At 30.4% G+C, this 20303-nt stretch overlaps 1 protein-coding gene across 1 annotated transcript in view; it reads left to right on the forward strand.

Moving 5' to 3' along the window:
- Positions 1–12901: 12901 nt before the first annotated feature.
- LOC145792677 (protein kinase and PP2C-like domain-containing protein) overlaps positions 12902–20303 on the forward strand; it is a 54422-nt gene continuing 47020 nt past the window's right edge. Inside the window, exon 1 of the mRNA XM_082873921.1 lies at positions 12902–13464. Coding sequence (XP_082730047.1) covers positions 13249–13464 — 216 coding nt within the window. The 5' untranslated portion in view covers positions 12902–13248. The remainder of the gene's footprint in view (positions 13465–20303) is intronic.

A 20303-nucleotide genomic window follows, 5' to 3' on the forward strand; every position in this document is an offset into this window, starting at 1 on the left:
TCTTATGTATGCAAGAACTTCAAAACCAAGTTCAAAAATGATGAAACATGAGACATACAACCATGGATATGAACTTAGTTTACTATTCATCATCTTTTTGACATTTCTTAACAAATTTCATGTAATTAAACCCAATTACTTCATAAATTCAACCTTTAGATGATTCCTCTACAAGAATTAAGGACTAAAATCTTACCTAGAGTCTTTAGCTTTAAGAGTTGTAGCCAAATCTTCAGCTTCTCCTACAATTCTTCTTCTCTTCACAATTTTGGAACTTATTCTCTCTAGAGTTGGTCTCTCTCGCTCTCTCTAAAGTGAACTCTTAGTACAAACAAATGAACAATTCATCTATAACTCACCAGCACATAACATATACACACACAACACCTCTTGACACCACACAAGCAGACATGCACACTTCTTTGAATTCAACACATCGCTTATATGCATGCACACACATATTTCTTAGCACACTCACACCCACATACACTCTCAAATTCTAGACCATTCCATAATTCCATTTATGATTAAGATTGACTTAATTAGGCAACACTTAGTCTTAATAAATCTTGATTAGCATATAATTTAATTAATCATAACTAATCACAAAACCCACATAATTTAACTAGTTTAATTGACTTCAATTAAAACCCCATTAATTATATTTAAATTTATCAATCTGAATCAGCTTTTTAATCAAACTCCCAAAAGGTTCAAAATATCAAATTAAACTTATTACCATCATCAATTTTGGTTTCCCAAATCATTAAAACCTTCAATTTCAGATCAAACTCAAAATCTCCGTCAATAAATTACATACTCAAATTGGACACCTCATACGTAAATTTAATTTGTAATAATCATAATTCCTAATCCTCGTGCTTAATTAACATAATTAACTCCAATTTAGACCCAATTAATCGAATCTTAATTTTACTAAGCTGAATCAAATATTTAATTAAACTCTCATATGGTCTAATACTTACAATTAAACTGATTCAACTCATCAATTTTATCTTTTTAAGCCATTTAGGCTTTCAATTTCTAATTCCAAAATAAATCCTTAATCATATCATATACGAATTAGACTCCATAATTCTTATAAATCCCAAACTAATTCAAAATATTGGACAATTAAAACCTAAATCTCCTTAATTAATCGAATGCCAATTATTATACATGGTGGGGTCATCACAGTCTCTCTCCCTTAGAAAGTTTGATCCTCCAAACTTAAGGCACTTGTACCTGAAACCCAATCATATAGCTTTGCTTTATTTCATTTCTCTTTTCTAAGTAACTTACTTACCATTTGATTTTCTCATCACAGGAGCTCAACTCATTTTTATTTATTTGTTGGTTAATAACCCAAATTGAAGTTTCATCACAGTCTCTATTATCATCAAAGGCCATTCAATAATGATCAATAAGATGAGTGGATCTCAAAGTTCACCTCGTATCATCATAACATACCTTATAACATCATAACATAAAACACATTAATCACATAACTCATATACCTTTATTTAGCTAACCATATATCTTCTAATAATTCACATATTTCCAAATAACCCGCATGTCTCCAAATAGTAGAGAATTGATCACAAATGATATTTATAATCCTTCTTAACTTCAAATAAGTCAAAGTACTTCTCTATTGACATGCTGGATTCTTCAAATTGAATTTAATAATCAATGCATTACTAATAACAAATACAAGTTCTTGGTCTTTCAAGTCTATTTACAATAATAGTCCTGACATTATTCCTATGCAATTCGTAATCCATTATTTCCCAAAAGAATAGTCATTTAACCTTTATTGACCATGTCAAAGGGTTTTTTTTGTTTTGTTTGTTTGTTTGTTTGTTTGTTTGTTTTTTTTTTTTGTTTTTTTTTTATAGTTATGCATATAATGTAGTATTCTCAAACAAAGTTTCACATGTCAATCTATAACAGAAATTTTCAGTTTATATGGAAATATTATCACATAATAATTATCTTAGTTTCTGATAGGTATCTTGTGTACAAATAAGAACGGTAATTCTAAATTTGGAGTAGTTGGTCATGAACAGTCATTCAAACTTAATAGTTATACGGTTACTGACAGAGCGCTCAAGCGGTTTACTCTATCAATAACCTTATAACTATTAAGTTTAATTAGATGATCGGTTACGATGCTTAACCTATAGGGGGGTTTGGGTCGTGACTAATAATAAATACAAGCTCTTGTTCTCTATTACAAACCACTCGAGCGACCAATCATATACGAACCAGAGTGGTGTTGATTAAAATTATTTAAAATTAAGTGGAGTTTAATTAAGTTAATTCATAAATTAGTAACTAAGTTAATTTATTCATTTAGTCAATTGAGAAGAAGTGTGTAGGGCCTTCTAATTTGTTGTATTGAAGTGTGTATGTGCACGTGTACATGGAATAAAAGAAAGGAATGTAGTGTATTCATCTTGGCTGGAGAAGAGCTGAGAGAGAGAGAGAGAGAGAGAGAGAAGGACCTCAAAGCTTGTGAATTGAAAGAAGAACAAGGGAAAATAGAGGAAAATCAACCAAACATGCTAAAATTAAAGTTTAAGGTATGAAATTTATGCTTGATTTTTGTAGAATCTTTGTATTACACTTGAAATTAAAAGATGAGTTTGGAATCAACATCATATAATTGGAAGAAATTAAGACTAAATTGAAGAACATGAGATAGGTTAATAAACATGAAAAATAATTTTAAGATTTCATTAGATTGAGTTTGATTTTGAACACTTTGATGTAATTGGGTTTTATGTTTGCATGCAGCATGAATTTTGAAGGAATTTAAGTCATCCAATTTTATACTATGAAAAAAAGAAAGCAAAAGTTTTGTAAACATTGAGTTCATGAAAAGAGTTTAATCATGGAGTTAAATGAGATTTTGATTTTGCTTTGAAACCTAAAATTTCTCTTAAAAGGGGTGTGTAAATGTGTAGAGACCCTAATTTTTGTAATTACCATTAAATCCCTAACCTTGAACTTATTTCAATAAAGCCCTTGAATTTTCGCTTAATTGCATTTTAAACCCTAGAATCGGGAAGCATCGCGGATTAACTTGAGTAAACCCTAATTGATCTCAGTAGATTAATAATCACCTTTAAAACCTTGGAATTAATTATTAGACCATATACTTACAGATTAATTACTTTAAAATTTTAATTCTCGATAACGCCATTTTCACTCGGTTTCTCGCCTTTCTTTGCGCTTTAATTTAACGAGACCCGAATTTATTATTTTAATTGTTTTCTAATGTTAGTATATTAATAATAAATATCAAGGTTTTATAAATTTAGACTTGGTATTTTATTAATTAATGTACTTGTGCCTATTATTATATGTTTATAAATACAAATATCTCCTATATATATATATATATATATATAAATTGACTGTTATTCATGAGAATTGAAATTTATTATAAGCTTTGCTTAATTATTGTTTTTGTTGTATGTTATGATCATGTCGTTATTTTACTTGTGTATTTGGAATGGAAAAATGGACAGGGTGTGTGTGCTTATTGGGCATTCCAAGCTCATGGCATTTTATGCCAAGTGAAGGCGAGTTTTACACCAAGAACAGAATCCCTAAAAGTTTTGAGGAATCATGGCTGCCTTAGAGATTAGATTTTATATTTCCTGTATTTTGGATAATCTTTTTGTATCAAGAAATTGATCTGTATTTAAAGACTTGAAAATTTTTATCTATAACTATTATTAATATTTTCTTTTAGTGTAATTATTTGTATTTTGTGCTTAAAAATGTTGTGTATCCAATAGTTAAACCCCGGTGTATCGTTGTATTATATTATCGATGTTTCCAAAATTTGGGGCTTCACAAAATGCCTCATAGGTGTGCTCAATTCGGTTCTTAGCATACTTCCACCACTGCCCGACCTCCCTTTTTAATTGATAGGCTACCAATGCCACCTGAAGCTCACCCTCATGAATGTCCAAGATCTCAAAAGATTTGACTACATGTTCTAACCACTCATCTACTTTCATAAGGTCGGACCTGCCACTAAACTCTGTGAGGTTGGAACGGAAGAATTCCTTCTTCAGAAAAGTAGTTCTAGTCTCTCCTTTTACGGTCCTAGCCACTTGTTCGGCTCTTAATATGTCCATGTACTCTCTAAGAGCTCCTGTCATCTCTCAAGCCAAAGCCTTTATTGCATCTTGGATTGATTGGGCGGCCACAATCTTCTTAAGGAGGGATCTCTGTCAGAGCCGGAATATCCCGACAATCCCGACGAGGTCTACCATGGCCTCTACCACGTCCTGACATCCTATAAGCAATAGAGATAGAATTAAATTCGTGACTCACCTTTCCACACTTAGTCTCACCCGTCCAACATGCACTAGCATGAGACCATACATACATTTAAATCACATTAAGCAAACCACATAAACACCTTGTCACATAGAGCGCATACGAACCATCCCTTTAAGATATCAACAAGTTCCACAATGCTCAAAGATTTCAAAGCGGAAAAAGTATTGATCAAGTGCCTTTCCAAAAGGACTTCAATAAGTGCAGTGAATCCAAGTTGTATCCTAGAAGTTTGATCCCATACACACATAATCACATAAACACATAATCATGTTAAGAAATTAACATCCTTGCCTAGCATGGCAAACCCATTATGCGGCTAGCCACTTCCCACGAGCACAAGGTATTCAAACCTGGTTAGCTCTAATACCAATTTGTAACACCCCTAAATTATTAATCATAAAACATTACTCACAATATAATAAATGTTAATCCATTCATCACTAACCAACAACATTAATCCAGTACCCTCTTTCTCATTGAACTATTACTTCAAAAATACAAATTTACATGTTCAGTTCTTAGTTACATCAACATTAGCATAGTTCAAGAAGTTAGAGGAGTTAATACAAAATGCCGTAGTGGCTCACAAATATCAAGGCCATGCCTTGTTACAATAAAATGGTCTCACGGTCCCCAAACAAGAATGCTTAGAGCTTCCACAAAATACATCATCGAGAGTTCACGCTCCGGTCAACACAAAACTTCCACCTCCTTCTCATTGGGGCGGTGGCACATCACAAAGTCCTAAAATGTTAGATATTAATGAGCTAGATACCCATTAGAAAAACTTTTAACAAAGTATCTAGTTATTCAAAGATCCATATGGCATCATCATCACAACCCAAAACATATTTAATTCAACTATTTGTGTTATTATAAAAGGGAATACAAGAATCCACCGTTTCCATAAAATTTGATAAATTCCAAACTGAGGGTAAATAAGCCATTAAGTCCCTAAGAAGAGTCCCAATACATACATATAACTAGGTTCGTAACCAAAATATTCCCACATTTGCCGGCTATTAATACAGCTGGAAATGGACACCTAAAATCATCTGTTTTTCCACTTTTACCAACTACAATACGGCAGGACCAGTGGACATCCAAAAATATTTCTCACATCCGTCCGGTGATAAGTTCAAGACAAGGCAATTAGGCACCAAAACTTCCCTGCGTGGGCTGAGAATTTACTGATTAATTAAGTTAGAATTTACTGGGAATTTACTGAGAATTTACTAAATAATTTACTGAGAATTTACATGGAATTTACTGGGTAATTTATAGTGTAATTTACTGATTAATTTACTTAGAATTTACTGGAAATTTACTGAGTAATTTACTGAGAATTTACTGGGACTTTACAGAGTAATTTACTTACAATTTACTAGAAATTTACTGATTAATTTACTGGAACTTTACTGAGTAATTTATTGAGAATTTAATGAGAATTTACTGATTAATTTACTGAGAATTTACTGAGTAATTTACTGAGAATTTAATGGGAAATCACTAATTAATTTACTAAAAATTTACTGAGTTATTTAATGAGAATTTACTGATAATTTATTGAGTAATTTACTGAGAATTTACTGAAAATTAATTGGGAATGCACTAGGAATTTACTAAGTAATTTACTGGGAATCTGTTAAGAATTTACTTGGAATTTACTGAGAATTTCCTCAGAATTTACTAAGTAATTTTTTGGGAATTTAATGATAATTTACTGGAATTTACTAAGAATTTAGTGCAGATTTACTAACTAATTTAATGAGAATTTACTGAGTAATTTACGAAAAATTTACTGGGAATTTACTGAGTAATTTTCTGAAAATTTTATGGTAATTTTCTGAGTAATTTATTGCAAATTTACTAATTTATTTACTGCAATTTACTTAGAATTTACTGCGGATTTACGAAATAATTTACTGATAATTTGCTGAGAATTTACTGAGAATTTATTAGCAGTTTACAAAGTAAGTTACTGAAAATTTACTGAGAATTTACGGGGAATTTACTGAGTAGTTTACTTAGAATTTATTGGGAATTTAGTAAGTAAGTTACTAAGAATTTACTGAGTAATTTTCTGAGAATTTATTGAGTAATTTACTGAGAATTAAATGGAAATTTACTGAGTTATTTTATGAGAATTTAGTGATAATTTATTGAGTAATTCACTGAGAATTTATTGAGTACTTTAGTAGGAATTTACTGAGAATTTACTAAGTAATTCACTGAGAATTTATTGAGTACTTTACTGGGAATTTACGAAGAATTTACTAGGAATTTACTAAGTGATTTGCTGAGAATTTATTAGGAATTTACTAAGTTATTTATAGAGAATTTTCTGGGAATTAACTAGTAATTTACTTAGAATTTACTGAGAATTTACTTAGTAATTTACTTGAAATTTACTGATAATTTATTGAGTAATTTACTGAGAATTTATTAGGAATTTACCGAGTAATTTACTGAAAATTAACTTTGTAATTTACTGGTAAATTACTCGGAATTTACTAAGTTATTTACTGAGAATTTACTAGGAACTTACTAAGTAATCTACTGAGTATCTATTGGGAATTTCTAAGTAATTTACTGAGAATTTACTGGAATTTTCGTAGAATTTACTGCGAATTTACTGAGTAATTTAATGAGAATTTACTGAATATTTACAAAGTAATTTCCTTGGAATTTACTGGAAATTTTCTGAGAATTTACTGATTAATTAAGTCAGAATTTACTGAGAATTTACTCGAAATTTACTAAGTAATTTACTGAGAATTTATTGGCAATTTACTTGTAATTTACTGAGACTTTACTTGTAATTTACTGAAAATTTACTGAGTAATTTACAGAGAATTTTTTGGGAATTTACTGAGTAATTTATTTGAAATTTACTGAGAATTTAATGATTAATTTACTGAGAATTTGTTGAGTAATTTACTGAGAATTTAATATGAATTTACTGATTAATTTACTGGGAATTTAATGAGTAATTTACTGAGAATTTAATGGGAATTCATTGATTAATTTACTGAGTTATTTAATGAGAATTTACTGATAATTTATTGAGTAATTTACTGAGAATTTATTGAGTAATTTACTAAAAATTTACTGGGAATGCACTGGGAATTTACTAAGTAATTTACTGAGAATTTCCTCGGAATTTACTAAGTAATTTTCTGGAAATTTACTGATAATTTATTGAAATTCACTGAGTAATTTACTAAAAATTTATTGGGAATGCACTGAGAATTTACTAAGTAATTTACTTTGAATTTACTTAGGAATTTACTGAGTAATTTACTGAGAATTTCCTCGGAATTTACTAAGTAATTTTCTAGAAATTTACTAAAAATTTATTGAAATTTACTAAGAATTTATTACGGATTTACTAAGTAATTTAATGAAATTTTACTGAGTAATTTAGTGAAAAATTACATGGGATTTACTAAGTAATTTTCTAAAAATTTTATGGGAATTTTCTGAGTAATTTTCTGAGTAATTTATTGGGAATTTACTAAGTTATTTACTGGAATTTATGTAGAATTTACTATGGATTTATGGAGTAATTTACTGGGAATTTACGTAGAATTTACTAAGAATTTATTGGTAATTTATTAAGTAAGATACTAAAAATTTACTAAGAATTTATGGAGAATTTACTGAGTAATTTACTTAGTAGTTTACTTAGAATTTACTGGAAATTTAGTGAGTAATTTATTGAGAATTTACTGCGAATTTACTGAGTAATTGACTGAGAATTTGCTGATTAATTTACTGAGAAGTTAATAGGAATTTACTGATTAATTTACTGAGTTATTTAATGAGAATTTATTAAGTAATTTATTAGAAATTTACAAGTAATTTACTGAAAATTTACTAAGTAATTTACTTATATTTTTTTGACAATTTACTAAGTAATTTACAGAGTATTTACTGGGAATTTACTGAGTAATTTACTTGGAATTTACTGAGTAATTTACTGGGAATTTACAACGAATTTACCAGGATTTACTAAGAATTTACTGCGGATTTACAAAATAATTTAATGAGAATTTACTGGAATTCATTGACTAATTTCCTAAAAAATTAATGAGAATTTACTGAGGAATTTACTGAGAATTTAACTGGAATTTACTGAGTAATTTACTAAGAATTTATGGAGTAAATTATTGAGAATATACTGAGAATTTACTGAGTAATATACTGAGGATTTACTGGAAATTTACAGAGTTATTTACAAGGAATTTACTGAGAATTTACAGGGAATTTACTGATTAATTTAATAAGAACTTACTGTGAATTTACTAAGTAATTTACGGAGAATTTAAAAGGAATTTAACGAGTAATTTTCTGAAAATTAACTTGGAATTTACTTAGTAATTTACAGAGAATTTACCTTGAATATTCTGTTAATTTTCTGAGTAATTTACTTAAAATTTATAGAGAATTTACAGGGAATTTACTAAGTAATTTTCTGAGAATTTACTGGGAATTTATGATAATTTACTGAGCAATTTACTTGGAATTTACAAAGCAATTTACTGAGAATTTACTTAGAATTTACTGAGAATTTTCTGGGAATTTACTCAGTAATTTACTGGGAATTTATAGGAAATCTACTGAGTAATTTATCAAAAATTTACTGGAAATTTATTGGGAATTTAGAAGTAATTTATTGGAAATTTACTGAGAATTTACTTTAAATGTACTGAGTAATTTACGGAGAATTTCCTAGGAATTTACATAGAATTTACTGAGTGATTTACTAAAAATTTACTCAAAATTTATTGAGTAATTTAATGAGAATTTACTGAGTAATTTACTGAGAATTTATTAGGAATTTACTAAGTATTTAATGGTAATTTACTGAGAATTTACTTGGAATTTACTCAGTAATTTACTGAGAATTTACTGGGAATTTACTGAGAATTTATTGAAAATTTACTGAGTATTTTACTTGAAATTTGTTGTGCACTTTACCGAGAATTTACTGAGTAATTTAATGAGAATTTACTGGGAATTTACTGATTAATTTAATTAGAATTTACTAGGAAATTTACTAAGAATTTACTGAAAATTTACTGTGTAATTTAATGAGAATTTACTGATAATTTGTTGTATAATTTACTGAGAATTTACCGAAAATTTATTGAGTAATTTACTGAAAATTTACAGATGTTTTTACTGGGAATTTATTTAGAATTTTATGGGTAATTTACTAAATAATTTACTGAGAATTTATTGGGAATTTACTGTGTAATTTAATGAGAATTACCTTGTAATTTACTGAGAAATTTAATGAGAATTGCCTCGGAATTCATTGAGTAACTTATTAGAAATTTACTGAGAATTTACTGGGAATTTACTGAGAATTTCCTGAGAATTTTCTTAGTAATTTTCTCAGAATTTAATAAGAATTTTCTGAGTAATTTGCTGAGTAATTTACTGGAATTTACCTAGAATTTATTGCGGATTTACTAAGTAATTTAATGAGAATTTACTGAGAATTTAACGGGAATTTACTGAGCAATTTGCCGAGTAATTTACTCGAAATTTATTGAGTAATTTACTTAGAATTTAATGAGTAATTTATTTATAATTTACTGACAATGTAGTGAAAATTTACTGAGTAATTTACTGAGAATTTATCATGAATTTACTGAGTAATTTAATGAGAATATAGTGAGAATTTACTGGCAATTTACTGGAAATTTGCTGAGAATTTACTGGTAATTTACTGAGAATTTAATAAGAATTTATTGGGAATTTTCTGAGAGTTTACTGAGTAATTTACTGGGAATTTACTGATTAATTTACTTTGAATTTACTGGACATTTACTGAGTAATTTAATGGAATTTACTGAGAATTTTCTAAGTAATTTTATGAGAATTTACTGTAAATTTACTGAGTAATTTTTTGAGAATATTAGGAATTTTCTGAGTAATTTATTAAGAATTCGCTGGGAATTTACAGAGTAATTTCCTTGTAATTTACTGAGTAATTTACTGTGAATTTTCTGGGAATTTACTGATTAATCAAGTGAGAATTTACTGGGAATTTACTCAGTAATTTACTGAGAATTTATTGGCAATCTACTACGTATTTGACAGAAAATTTATTGGAATTTTACTGAGTAATTTACTGGGAATTGACTGAGTAATTTAATTCGAATTTACTGAAAATTTACTGAGTAATTTATTAAAAATTTAACGAGAATTTACTGAAAATTTACTAAGTAATTTACTGAGAATTTAATTGAAATTTAATGAGTAATTTACTGAGAATTTACTTGGAATTTACTGAAATTTTTTTGGGAATTTACTGCGAATTTACTGAGTAATGTACTTAGAATTGACTGGGAATTTATTAAGTAATTTACTGAGAATTTACTTGAAATTTACTGAAAATTTACTGTGAATTTGAAGGAAATTTACTGAGTAATTTACTGAGAATTAACTTGGAATTTACAGAGTAATTTATTGAGAATTTATTGGGTAGTTTTCTAGGAATTTACTGAGTAATTTACTGAAAATTTGCCGAGTAATTTACTGAGAATTTACAGGGAATTTGGAGAGAAATTTACTGAGAATTTACAGGGAATTTATTGAGTAATTTAATGACAATTTACTCGAAATTTACTGTGAATTTACAAGGAATTTACTAAGTAATTTACTGAAACATGGAATTTACTGAGAATTTACAAAGTAATTTACTGGAAATTAACTAGGAATTTGCTAATTAATTTACTGAGAATTTAAATGGAATTTACTGAGAATTTACTGGGAATCTACGGCGTAATTTACTAAGAATTTATCGGGAATTTTCGGATTAATTTACTGTGAAATTACAGGGAATTTACTAAGTAATTTATTTTGAATTTACTGTGTAATTTACTAAGAATGCTGGTTTTTTGATTTTTTTAGTGACTTTTCGGCTTTTTGACTAAAATCACCACTTGCCAAACGAGACCTTAGTCTATGTAGGGATGCATATTCAGTATGCGTAGAGTGTGCAAGTCAAATCTGTGTAGTAGTGCAAGTCTAGTCTGTGTTGGCGTGTACGTTGAATCTGTGTAGAGGTGAAAGTTTAGTTACTGAGAAGTGCAAGTTTAATTTGTGAGGGGTGCAAGTTGAATCTGTGTAGGGATGCATGTCTAATCTATATAGGACACGAGTTTAATCTATGTAAGGTGTGGGGTGCAAGTCTAATATGTGTAGGGATGCAAGTCTAGTCTATGTGAAGTGTGAGTTTAGTTTGTGTGGGTGCAAGTCTTACTTTGTGTGTGGGATCAAACATGGCCCCTATTTTTTTATTATATTATTATTTTGGTTTGAGTTATTATTTGCGTGGTTTGAATTAATATATTTTTATTTACATTTGTATTATTCTAAACGTTTTCTCCTACCAATATATATATATATTAATTAGAAAAGTAATTTATTATTTATATTAACTTAAGTCATACAAATTATTTTAATTCTATAAATTTTTATATATTTTAGATTATTAATTTAAATTTTTATTAAATATGTGAAATATTAGTTGCATTTTAAAATTTTACATATATTTTTAGAACAATATCAATTTTATAAAAATAGAATTTGTATATTAAATATTAAATATATTTTAATAAATTTTAAAATACAAAGATAATTTTTTTTTTTTTTATTAAAAGAATGAGGTGAGTGCATGTGTGCTGGGATAAACCTAGGAGAAGATTATGAGGGGTCATGACCCTTCTGTCTCTGTGAAAATTTTATTTTCCATAGTACTTCTAAATATATATATATATATATGTATGCATTATTTTATAAATAAAATAGCATCTTAGTACAAAAGATATATACTTTATTCTTTTCTCATCTTTTATTCTCTATTATTTTTCTAGAAAAAAATTTATTCATTCTATTAGAGATTGTTTATATGATATTTAAATTTTTTGTTATTCTTTGGGCAAATTACAAACATCCCCTTCGAGGTTTGGTAAAAATACAGATTCCTCCTTAAAGTTTGAGAAATTACAAATTGCCCCCTAAAGGTCAAATTTGCATAACAAATTATGGGGAATCTGTATGAAAATAAAAACCTCAAGAGGCAATTTGTTATGGAAATATAAACTTCAAGGGGCGGGATGTAATTTTTCAAACCTCAGGGGGAATCTATATTTTCACCAAACCTCGAGGGGGTGTTTGTAATTCGCCCTTATTTTTTTAAGTATTGGCCAAATAATTTGTTATGGTTTAGATATATATGGCCATCCAAATTTTTTTGAAATTAAAAAAAATAAAATCATTATTTTAAAACATAAAATAAAAAATATTTTTAAAATTTTTTCTTTAAATAAAATTTTAAAAAAAGTTTAATTACGAGTTTTGAAAAGAATTTTAAATTAAATTTTGAGTTGTGCGCTTAGTTATACATTTGAAAAAGAATTTTGATTTTTTTTTATTAAAATTACAATTTCAAAAGAATTTGGTTACCAGAATTTTTATTAGTAGAATTTTGAGGGGTGTGTTTGGCACCCAACAACGGCTATATCTTTTTATCCTCCTCTCTCCTCATTTGCGATTACGCTCTCTGAAAAGTTTTGGTTAGGGTTTCTCTCTCTCTCTAGAATGGACAGTGAGAACCCCTCCTCCTCCTCCACTTTCTTCACATTCCCAACCAATCCGCCTCCATTCCTCGCCTTCTTCGGCAACGGAACCCCCAATTCAACGTCCTCTCCGTTCTCTTCTCCCCAACGATAGATCCAGCATCGTTCCCCGTCAAATTATGTGAATTCACCATGTCTCTCACTCCATAAACGTTGAAGATTCCCAAAACGGCTTCGAAGAAAGAGAGATTTGAAGAGAAACCTGCACAGAGAAGAGAGGTGAGAAGCCATGGGAGGGCAGGGAAACCCTAGAGAGAGAAACAGAGAGGGGGGAATGGGGGAGGGGAGAGAGAGACGTTTAGGGGAAAAAAAGTTTAAAAAAACGATTGGGAGGAGATCGCTTCTTCCTGCTGTGGCGGCATCCACCCGGATGTCGTCTGCGCTGATTCGGCGTCTGGGGATTGGGAGGTCACGGAACATGTCCATTTTCGCCACAATTGACAAGGTTAGTAATTTTACATACATAATATGTGCTATATATTTACATATATACATATTAATTGTGCCAAATTTAGTTGTTTGAATTCTCAACTTGTATCTGTAGAATTTGTGTGAAATTCTTGTAGAACATTCTGGTAATCTCGTAAATTCCCTACTCTGAAATTGATTGCACTGTGGTTTCCTATTCATTGATTTTTTTTTTTTCTTTGTTTCTTTGTGTCTGAAATTGATTGCAGTTTGCAAGTATCTTTTTCACCTTTATTTTGAATCCTGCAATCCCAAATCACATTGTTGTTAACCTAAGATAACATGGACATAATAAAAACGGAATAAAAACGATAGTTCATATATATACCGGAAATCTTGAATTACACTTGTTGTTGGTGCCATTGACTGCTCAAAGTTTGACAGGTTCAGCCCTTTGATCCCCACGCTGCTGTGTCTTTCTGAGAGTAGATTAACAAATTAATACACCATGGTTTTGTTTTTCCATATCAAATTCTGATAATATTCATCTTTTCAATGACAAAGCCCCAAAGGGTAATCTATCAACAATAGAAAATTTTCTGTGTTTTACATCCAATTTTTGTTTACATGATGGAAACAATCAAATCACACTAAGTTAGGTAAGCTACCAAATATCATACAAACCAAGCAGATAATGAAGATTTTAGTCTTTCAGTTTAATGGGTGCGTGGCTTGCACCCATTACACAAAGATTCAATTAGAAAACTGGCCCACCAATAAATATTATATCTATATTATGTTGTGGTTTGGCAAAAAAAATTTTAATTGGCTTTTTAGAATTGAGATTTATTTTAGTTGGGATTAAAAAGTTTGTTTGGGTTGATTATTTTAGTTTAATGGGCTTGGGGTATAGGCTTTTGAGAATCTAAAATGCTTTTGGTTTACTATGATTATCTCTTTTGTGACTTGAGGAAAAGTTGCAGACTTCAAGGATTGCATTAGGGGGACCAACCTTTCATAATTTGATTTTGGGGAATCCATTTCCTTGAAACCCTAATCTCAACCTTATGTACTTAGTACTAGTTTCCATAAATCCTAATCTCAACATTATGTCCTTTTGTTACATTATTTATTTATACAGCCGGATCTATTTAAAAATAAAAATTAAATCATGTTTCAAAAAAAAATGTATCAAAACTTGACATGGCACGATAATCAAACTTGCTCACCCTAATAATGGAAAATTTCGGTGGATACATATGTAAATATAAGTTGGTGTTAATTTTGCAATTTGATGTTGATGGCAGTGGTTTAATAGGCCCCCATCCTTATCAATAAATATGTGCTATATATTTACATATATACATATTAATTGACACAATTGACGGGGTTAGTAATTTTACATACATAATATGTGCTATATATTTACATATATACATATTAATTGTGCCAAATTTAGTTGTTTGAATTCTCAACTTGTATCTGTAGAATTTGTGTGAAATTCTCGTAGAACATTCTAGTATTCTCGTAAATTCCCGACTCTGAAATTGATTGCACTGTGGTTTCCTTTTCATTGAATTTTTTTTTCTTTCTTTCTTTCTTTGTGTCTGAAGGCAGTTTGCAAGTATCTTTTATCTATGTCTTGGCTGTTTAATTATCAGTGTTAAGTATTTAAGAGCTTGTTTAGTACATGATGTACATCGAATTCTGTTCTTTTATTTTTTTAGCAAGAGAAAAAAAGCTCTCGATATATATATATATATATATATATTGCATGAGAAGAAGAACATGTTTTGTCCTCTTTTTGATAACCAAGTCTATTTATTTCATCCATGAAAGCCATTGACTTCCATTCTTAAATGAATGATCAAGTTATGTTGGCTTTTATTAGTGGGAGTTTTCAGAGGCCAACTGTTAATGGTGGACTGTGGAAGCGTATGTGCCTTTGTTACTGATCTGTCTGACGTTACTCATGCTGTATTTCCATTTGCATATGAAGTTGGCAACTAAGATGTAGTGACTTGTGACTCCTCCCTCATCCTTGTGTTGTTTCGTAAATAATCCCACATTTGGTACTGCAAAAGTTGCTCAGAATAGCTAATCCCACGTGACCCCTTTACGTACATATGAGGGATTATTTTGTCCTAGGGGTGGGACAGTTAAACCGGGGATAACTCTTTTGCATGTGAATGACTAAAATGCCTTTGCCTGGCTTACACATTCGGGGGTATCTTATCTGCCTAATCCAAACCGAAATCAAACATAGCCGGTGTAAAGTGGTGACTGTGCTCCTTTTTTTGGCACCTTGCTAATATATTTACTTGTCAAAAAAAAAAGGGAAGAAGAAAGAAATGGGCCGGAGTCTTTAGTGATTTGTTTTTGGTGATGCATCTAGGAGCACAACAGGAGAATCTTTAATGGAGGTGCAGTTTTTATTTTGGAGTCGAAACATTTGATATTGAGCCCTTTTTTGGATTACTATTGTGTTATGTCTTGATATTTTGGAAATTTCCTGTGTCGGCATGTTCGTATCATGCGTAGTTTATGGGCAATAACATGATCTTTACTGGTTTAGATAGTCTAGTTCCTTGAGTTGTTGGAGCTTCTGTATAATGGTGGCCCTAATTTTGTAGGCATCTCTTTTGAAAATGAGACTTTAAACAGTATGGTTTCAAAGCTTGGTCATATATGGCAATAGTGGACCAGAGTGATGGTCTCTATATTCATTTTAGCAGGGGAATTAGACAACGCATTTGACATCAAAGTTTCTTTGAATCTATTTTATCTGTACAGAAATGAAAATTCTCTTTGCATGGAATTAGCTGAATGTCTTTTCTTTCTAGTACAATAAAGCTTGGTTGCAAAACCAAAATGCTGATATTCATAAAAATAAACTTTTCATAAAAAACTGAAAGCTGCTCGTAAAATGTTTGGGATGGTTATTATTATTATTATTTTGAATTTATTGTCGACAGCAATATAGTCTAAAAAGAACAAAAGGTTATTATTCTTTTAGCCTTATTGTTGAGTTTTTAGAACCCAAAAGCACATGCATAAAAAATTCTCGAATTTCTTTGAGAATAAGTAGATAAGGAGAAGAGGTGAACCAATATCAGAATAACTGGAAGATCTTTTGGAATATTAGTTTCTAATTGCTATGACCTTTATTTTGAATTGTTTTACTTGTGTTAAAATGTTGAGTTCATATGACAACGTTATATTTTGTCTATGATTATTTTATAGTACAAAAGAATATCAGCTTTGAAACTGTTCTAAGTGTGCTTTTGCTGTAATAGGGCTGTTGGAAATTATTTTAATATGCATTAATAAATCTTCTTCTGTGCTTCAAGTGTTCACCTGTCTTTCAAAGTTTTTTTTGCTATTTCCATTGCATTTGGGGCATGTTTACTAGATATTCCTTTTTCGGAGTCTTTTTAAATGTCGTGCTGCAACAAAATTTTGATCCTTGTGCATGATATTGCATTAGAAAGCATTGCAATTTTAGGCTATTTACCTTTGTGGAGATGTTTTACTTATTTTTGTGTCGATTTTTAATTAAGAATTTGGATTATCTTCTTTATTTTTATTTTGTATATTCTTTTCAATGATGACCAAAATTCTTTCAAACCTGATAGTCTCTTGTACAAACTTTATGAGAAAACAGGATTTTATAACAATGGAAAAAGGAAATGACAATTGCAATTTCATTTTTAACATACGGTTCCCACCATACTTATAAAAGTAGCATGTGCAACCCTCTTCAAATTCTTTTGTCGACAGAATGTTCATTTTTTTGGATGTTGTACCAGTCTCAGTTACCATCCTTGTGCTATGTCTTGATAGTCTTCTTTTTTTAATCTTCTTTCCAAGAGGATGAAATAATGAATAAGCTGCGCATCTTTTGATTTGTCCTTTGAACTTTTTTTTGATAAATAATTTATCCTTTGAACTTTTCATCCTTGAGATCCCACTTATCTGCTAACTGGGGGTTGAAAAGTTGCATGGCCCATGGTTAGCCAAATTCTCCCCATGATTATTCTTAGGTGGATGACGGTGGCATGAATATGCAAGTGGTTATTGGATTAGGAGTTGTTTCTGGATTTTATTTTTTGTTTTGTGGAGATGCCTTTTCTTTCTGTGTTTTCTTACTTGTAGAGGATGCCTCATCCTTGCCTCTTTTTTGATCTATTCAATAAATTCTGTTTTTGCTGATCAAAAAAAAAAAAAAAGAGTTTTGTCATTTGTATTCAGAGGTGGTTGATTGGTTTTGAATGGTATAATTTCTTCTTTTCCTGATGTTTATTGTTTTTTACTATCCAAGGTGCATTCTTTACAGAAAGCTGTATAGGGTACAAGCTTCAGTTCACAAGTCAAGCTCACTTATAAATGGTGTAGAATTCAATTTATTTGATGAGCTTGCTAAGGCTTGGTTTGGCTTAGTAAGCCATGATTGCTTTGATGGTTTTATTTATATATTTAAGTCTTTATGTGGAATTTTATTTGTACCATTTAAGTAGGAAAAGATTGATGCTACTTTTTGCAGTGAAGCATTGTTGGAGGATAATTTAAGAACAACCCACCACTTGCCTTGATGAGTTTGGATCATTGAATATTATGCAAGCTGAGTCAGTTTATTATGCTAACTTGTGCTAGATGAAGGTGAAGGTTCCCACTTCATCTAGACTGTAAATGAGATGAAGCCGGCAAAGTACAAGGAGCTTGAGCTTGGTTCAGTCGCATAGGAGCTAGGCTCAATCTCAGCTTAGACTTGTTTTGACAAGTAAAATTCATACAAAGCCGGTTTTTGGAGATAAGCCACTACTAATTCGATATTTCCTGGAGACGTTTCTTTGATTGACTTGAGTGTAGTTTTTGATTCTCTCTTCTTCTTCTTCTTTTTTTTTTTTTTCACTTTTTATTTATTTTTTTACAAGATGTAGTTAAGAAGTTTAGTTTTTCTCTGCTTCTCTTTCTTTGGCTTCTTGCTTTGCACTTCAACTTTTCAATGAGAATCTTGAGGGTCCATTTGATTAAGTAAAAAATATGATGGAAAACAAAAGTGATAGATAGTGAAGTGAAAGAAAAGGTGAAAGGAAAATTTATTTTCTCATTTGCATTTGGTTTAATTTTTTGTGAGAAAGTTACAATAGTTGGCTACTTTAATGAGAGAAAAAAGTGACTGTATTTTTTTGTAAGAATCTAGAAGCAAAGTTGCCATTCTGGTGTGGGTTGTATAAGATATTTAACTTTGTTGTATTTTCCACCCTTCTGCTGCTAAACAAATGCGTGAAATTAAATAGTTGAATTTTTGTTCTCTTTCCCCATCTTCATCCTGTTCAAACTCAGTCTGAGTGATTGTTGTTTCTTCAGTAGTCACTTGCTTTGCTGACTTCAACTGTTCGTTTGAAATTATTTTGCAGTTGTATCCTCCTAATGATTGGCTAGTGGGGTCATCCTTGCCCCCCTAAATTCAGCCCAACCATTATTGAATCAACACTCAATGAGCTTACCCCAAACAATGTTAGGTGAGTTCATTGCTGCTCCGAGAAGCTCTAACTTACTATATTACTGATACATATGTTATGATTGACACTTCCTTCCCTTTATATATTTGTTTTGTCCAGGACGTACATTTAGTATCGATGATGCAAAATGTCCTTAATTTTGGCATTAGTAAACAGGCTAATGAAGTATCTGTTCAAAAACATGCTAATGAAGCATTTAGACTTCAGTTTACACAGAGCATACAAGATCACTCTGTGCATGCCTGCAATACTTGTTATACATTGCATGTTTGTTTTAGTTATTATTAGAGAGGTCCATTACGTGCTATGAACAAATAACAGAGACGGGAGTTTGCAGCTCAGATAAATAAATGATTGCATGTTGTTCTTATATACCTACTTTATTGAAAAGACACATGGAAAATGCTTCATCTTCAGTTGGATCAAAAACTATCTAGAGAGTAATGTGACTAATAAAGTTTCTGATAGAATTGTTGTCTTTGCGAGTTAAATATCGTAAGTGTCAATATAGTCAATAATAAGACAATTTGCATGTCGCTGTGCATACAGGATCCAAATGCCATTGTTTCAAGTATACTCGTAACATGTAGTTTGGCTGGCATAATATGAAAGCATGTTTATGGTGAATGTTCATTTATTTCATCTAGAAATTTAGGATGCTAGGAACTATCCAGAAAGGATGGGAAAACTGAAATTTAGGCAATCAACAATGTCTTGCCTTGCTACTTGAAGGTTTGATTTCAGTAGAATATTCAAAAACTTGATTAACGTCTGCTAATTTGTCATTGGATTTTACAGTAATTATGGGTATTGTGAGTGCTCAATTCATCTTTCCCTCCTCTCCGTTTAGTACATAGCTAGTGTATTTACTGGTAAAACTTTATTAGTACACTTGCCCAAATGGAAGGTAATGATATTGAGGACATTTCTTTCACTTGGCAATTTTGATGTTGAATAGATGTTTAGACAATAATGAATACTTGTTGACTATGCTCTTATGTCCATTCTTGCCCAACAATTGTTGGGGCACTTGCAAAAGTGTTCACCTTTATTGACTCAAGTGCGTGCAGTAGTCCAAGGGCATTACTCCTCCTTGTCAAAGAATTTTAATATGGTTATTATTTTAGGTTAAGTATGCTATATAAGTGAATTCACTTCCATTATTGTACATCACATTCCATCCCACATCGTCTAGGTAGGAGAAGTTCCTGGGCTATATAAATGAGTTCATATTCCTTCCAAATAACAACATGCTTTAAACCCTTGAGGGCCTAGCTCAAAGTGAACAATTGTTATGATTTGAGATGGGTGTTATAGTAGCAGAAGCTGTTAGAATATTTCCTTATTTAGA

This window comes from Camellia sinensis, chromosome 6 (assembly GCF_055761805.1).
Source record: "Camellia sinensis isolate YWXY chromosome 6, ASM5576180v1, whole genome shotgun sequence".
Classification (NCBI taxonomy): Eukaryota; Viridiplantae; Streptophyta; class Magnoliopsida; order Ericales; family Theaceae; genus Camellia; species Camellia sinensis.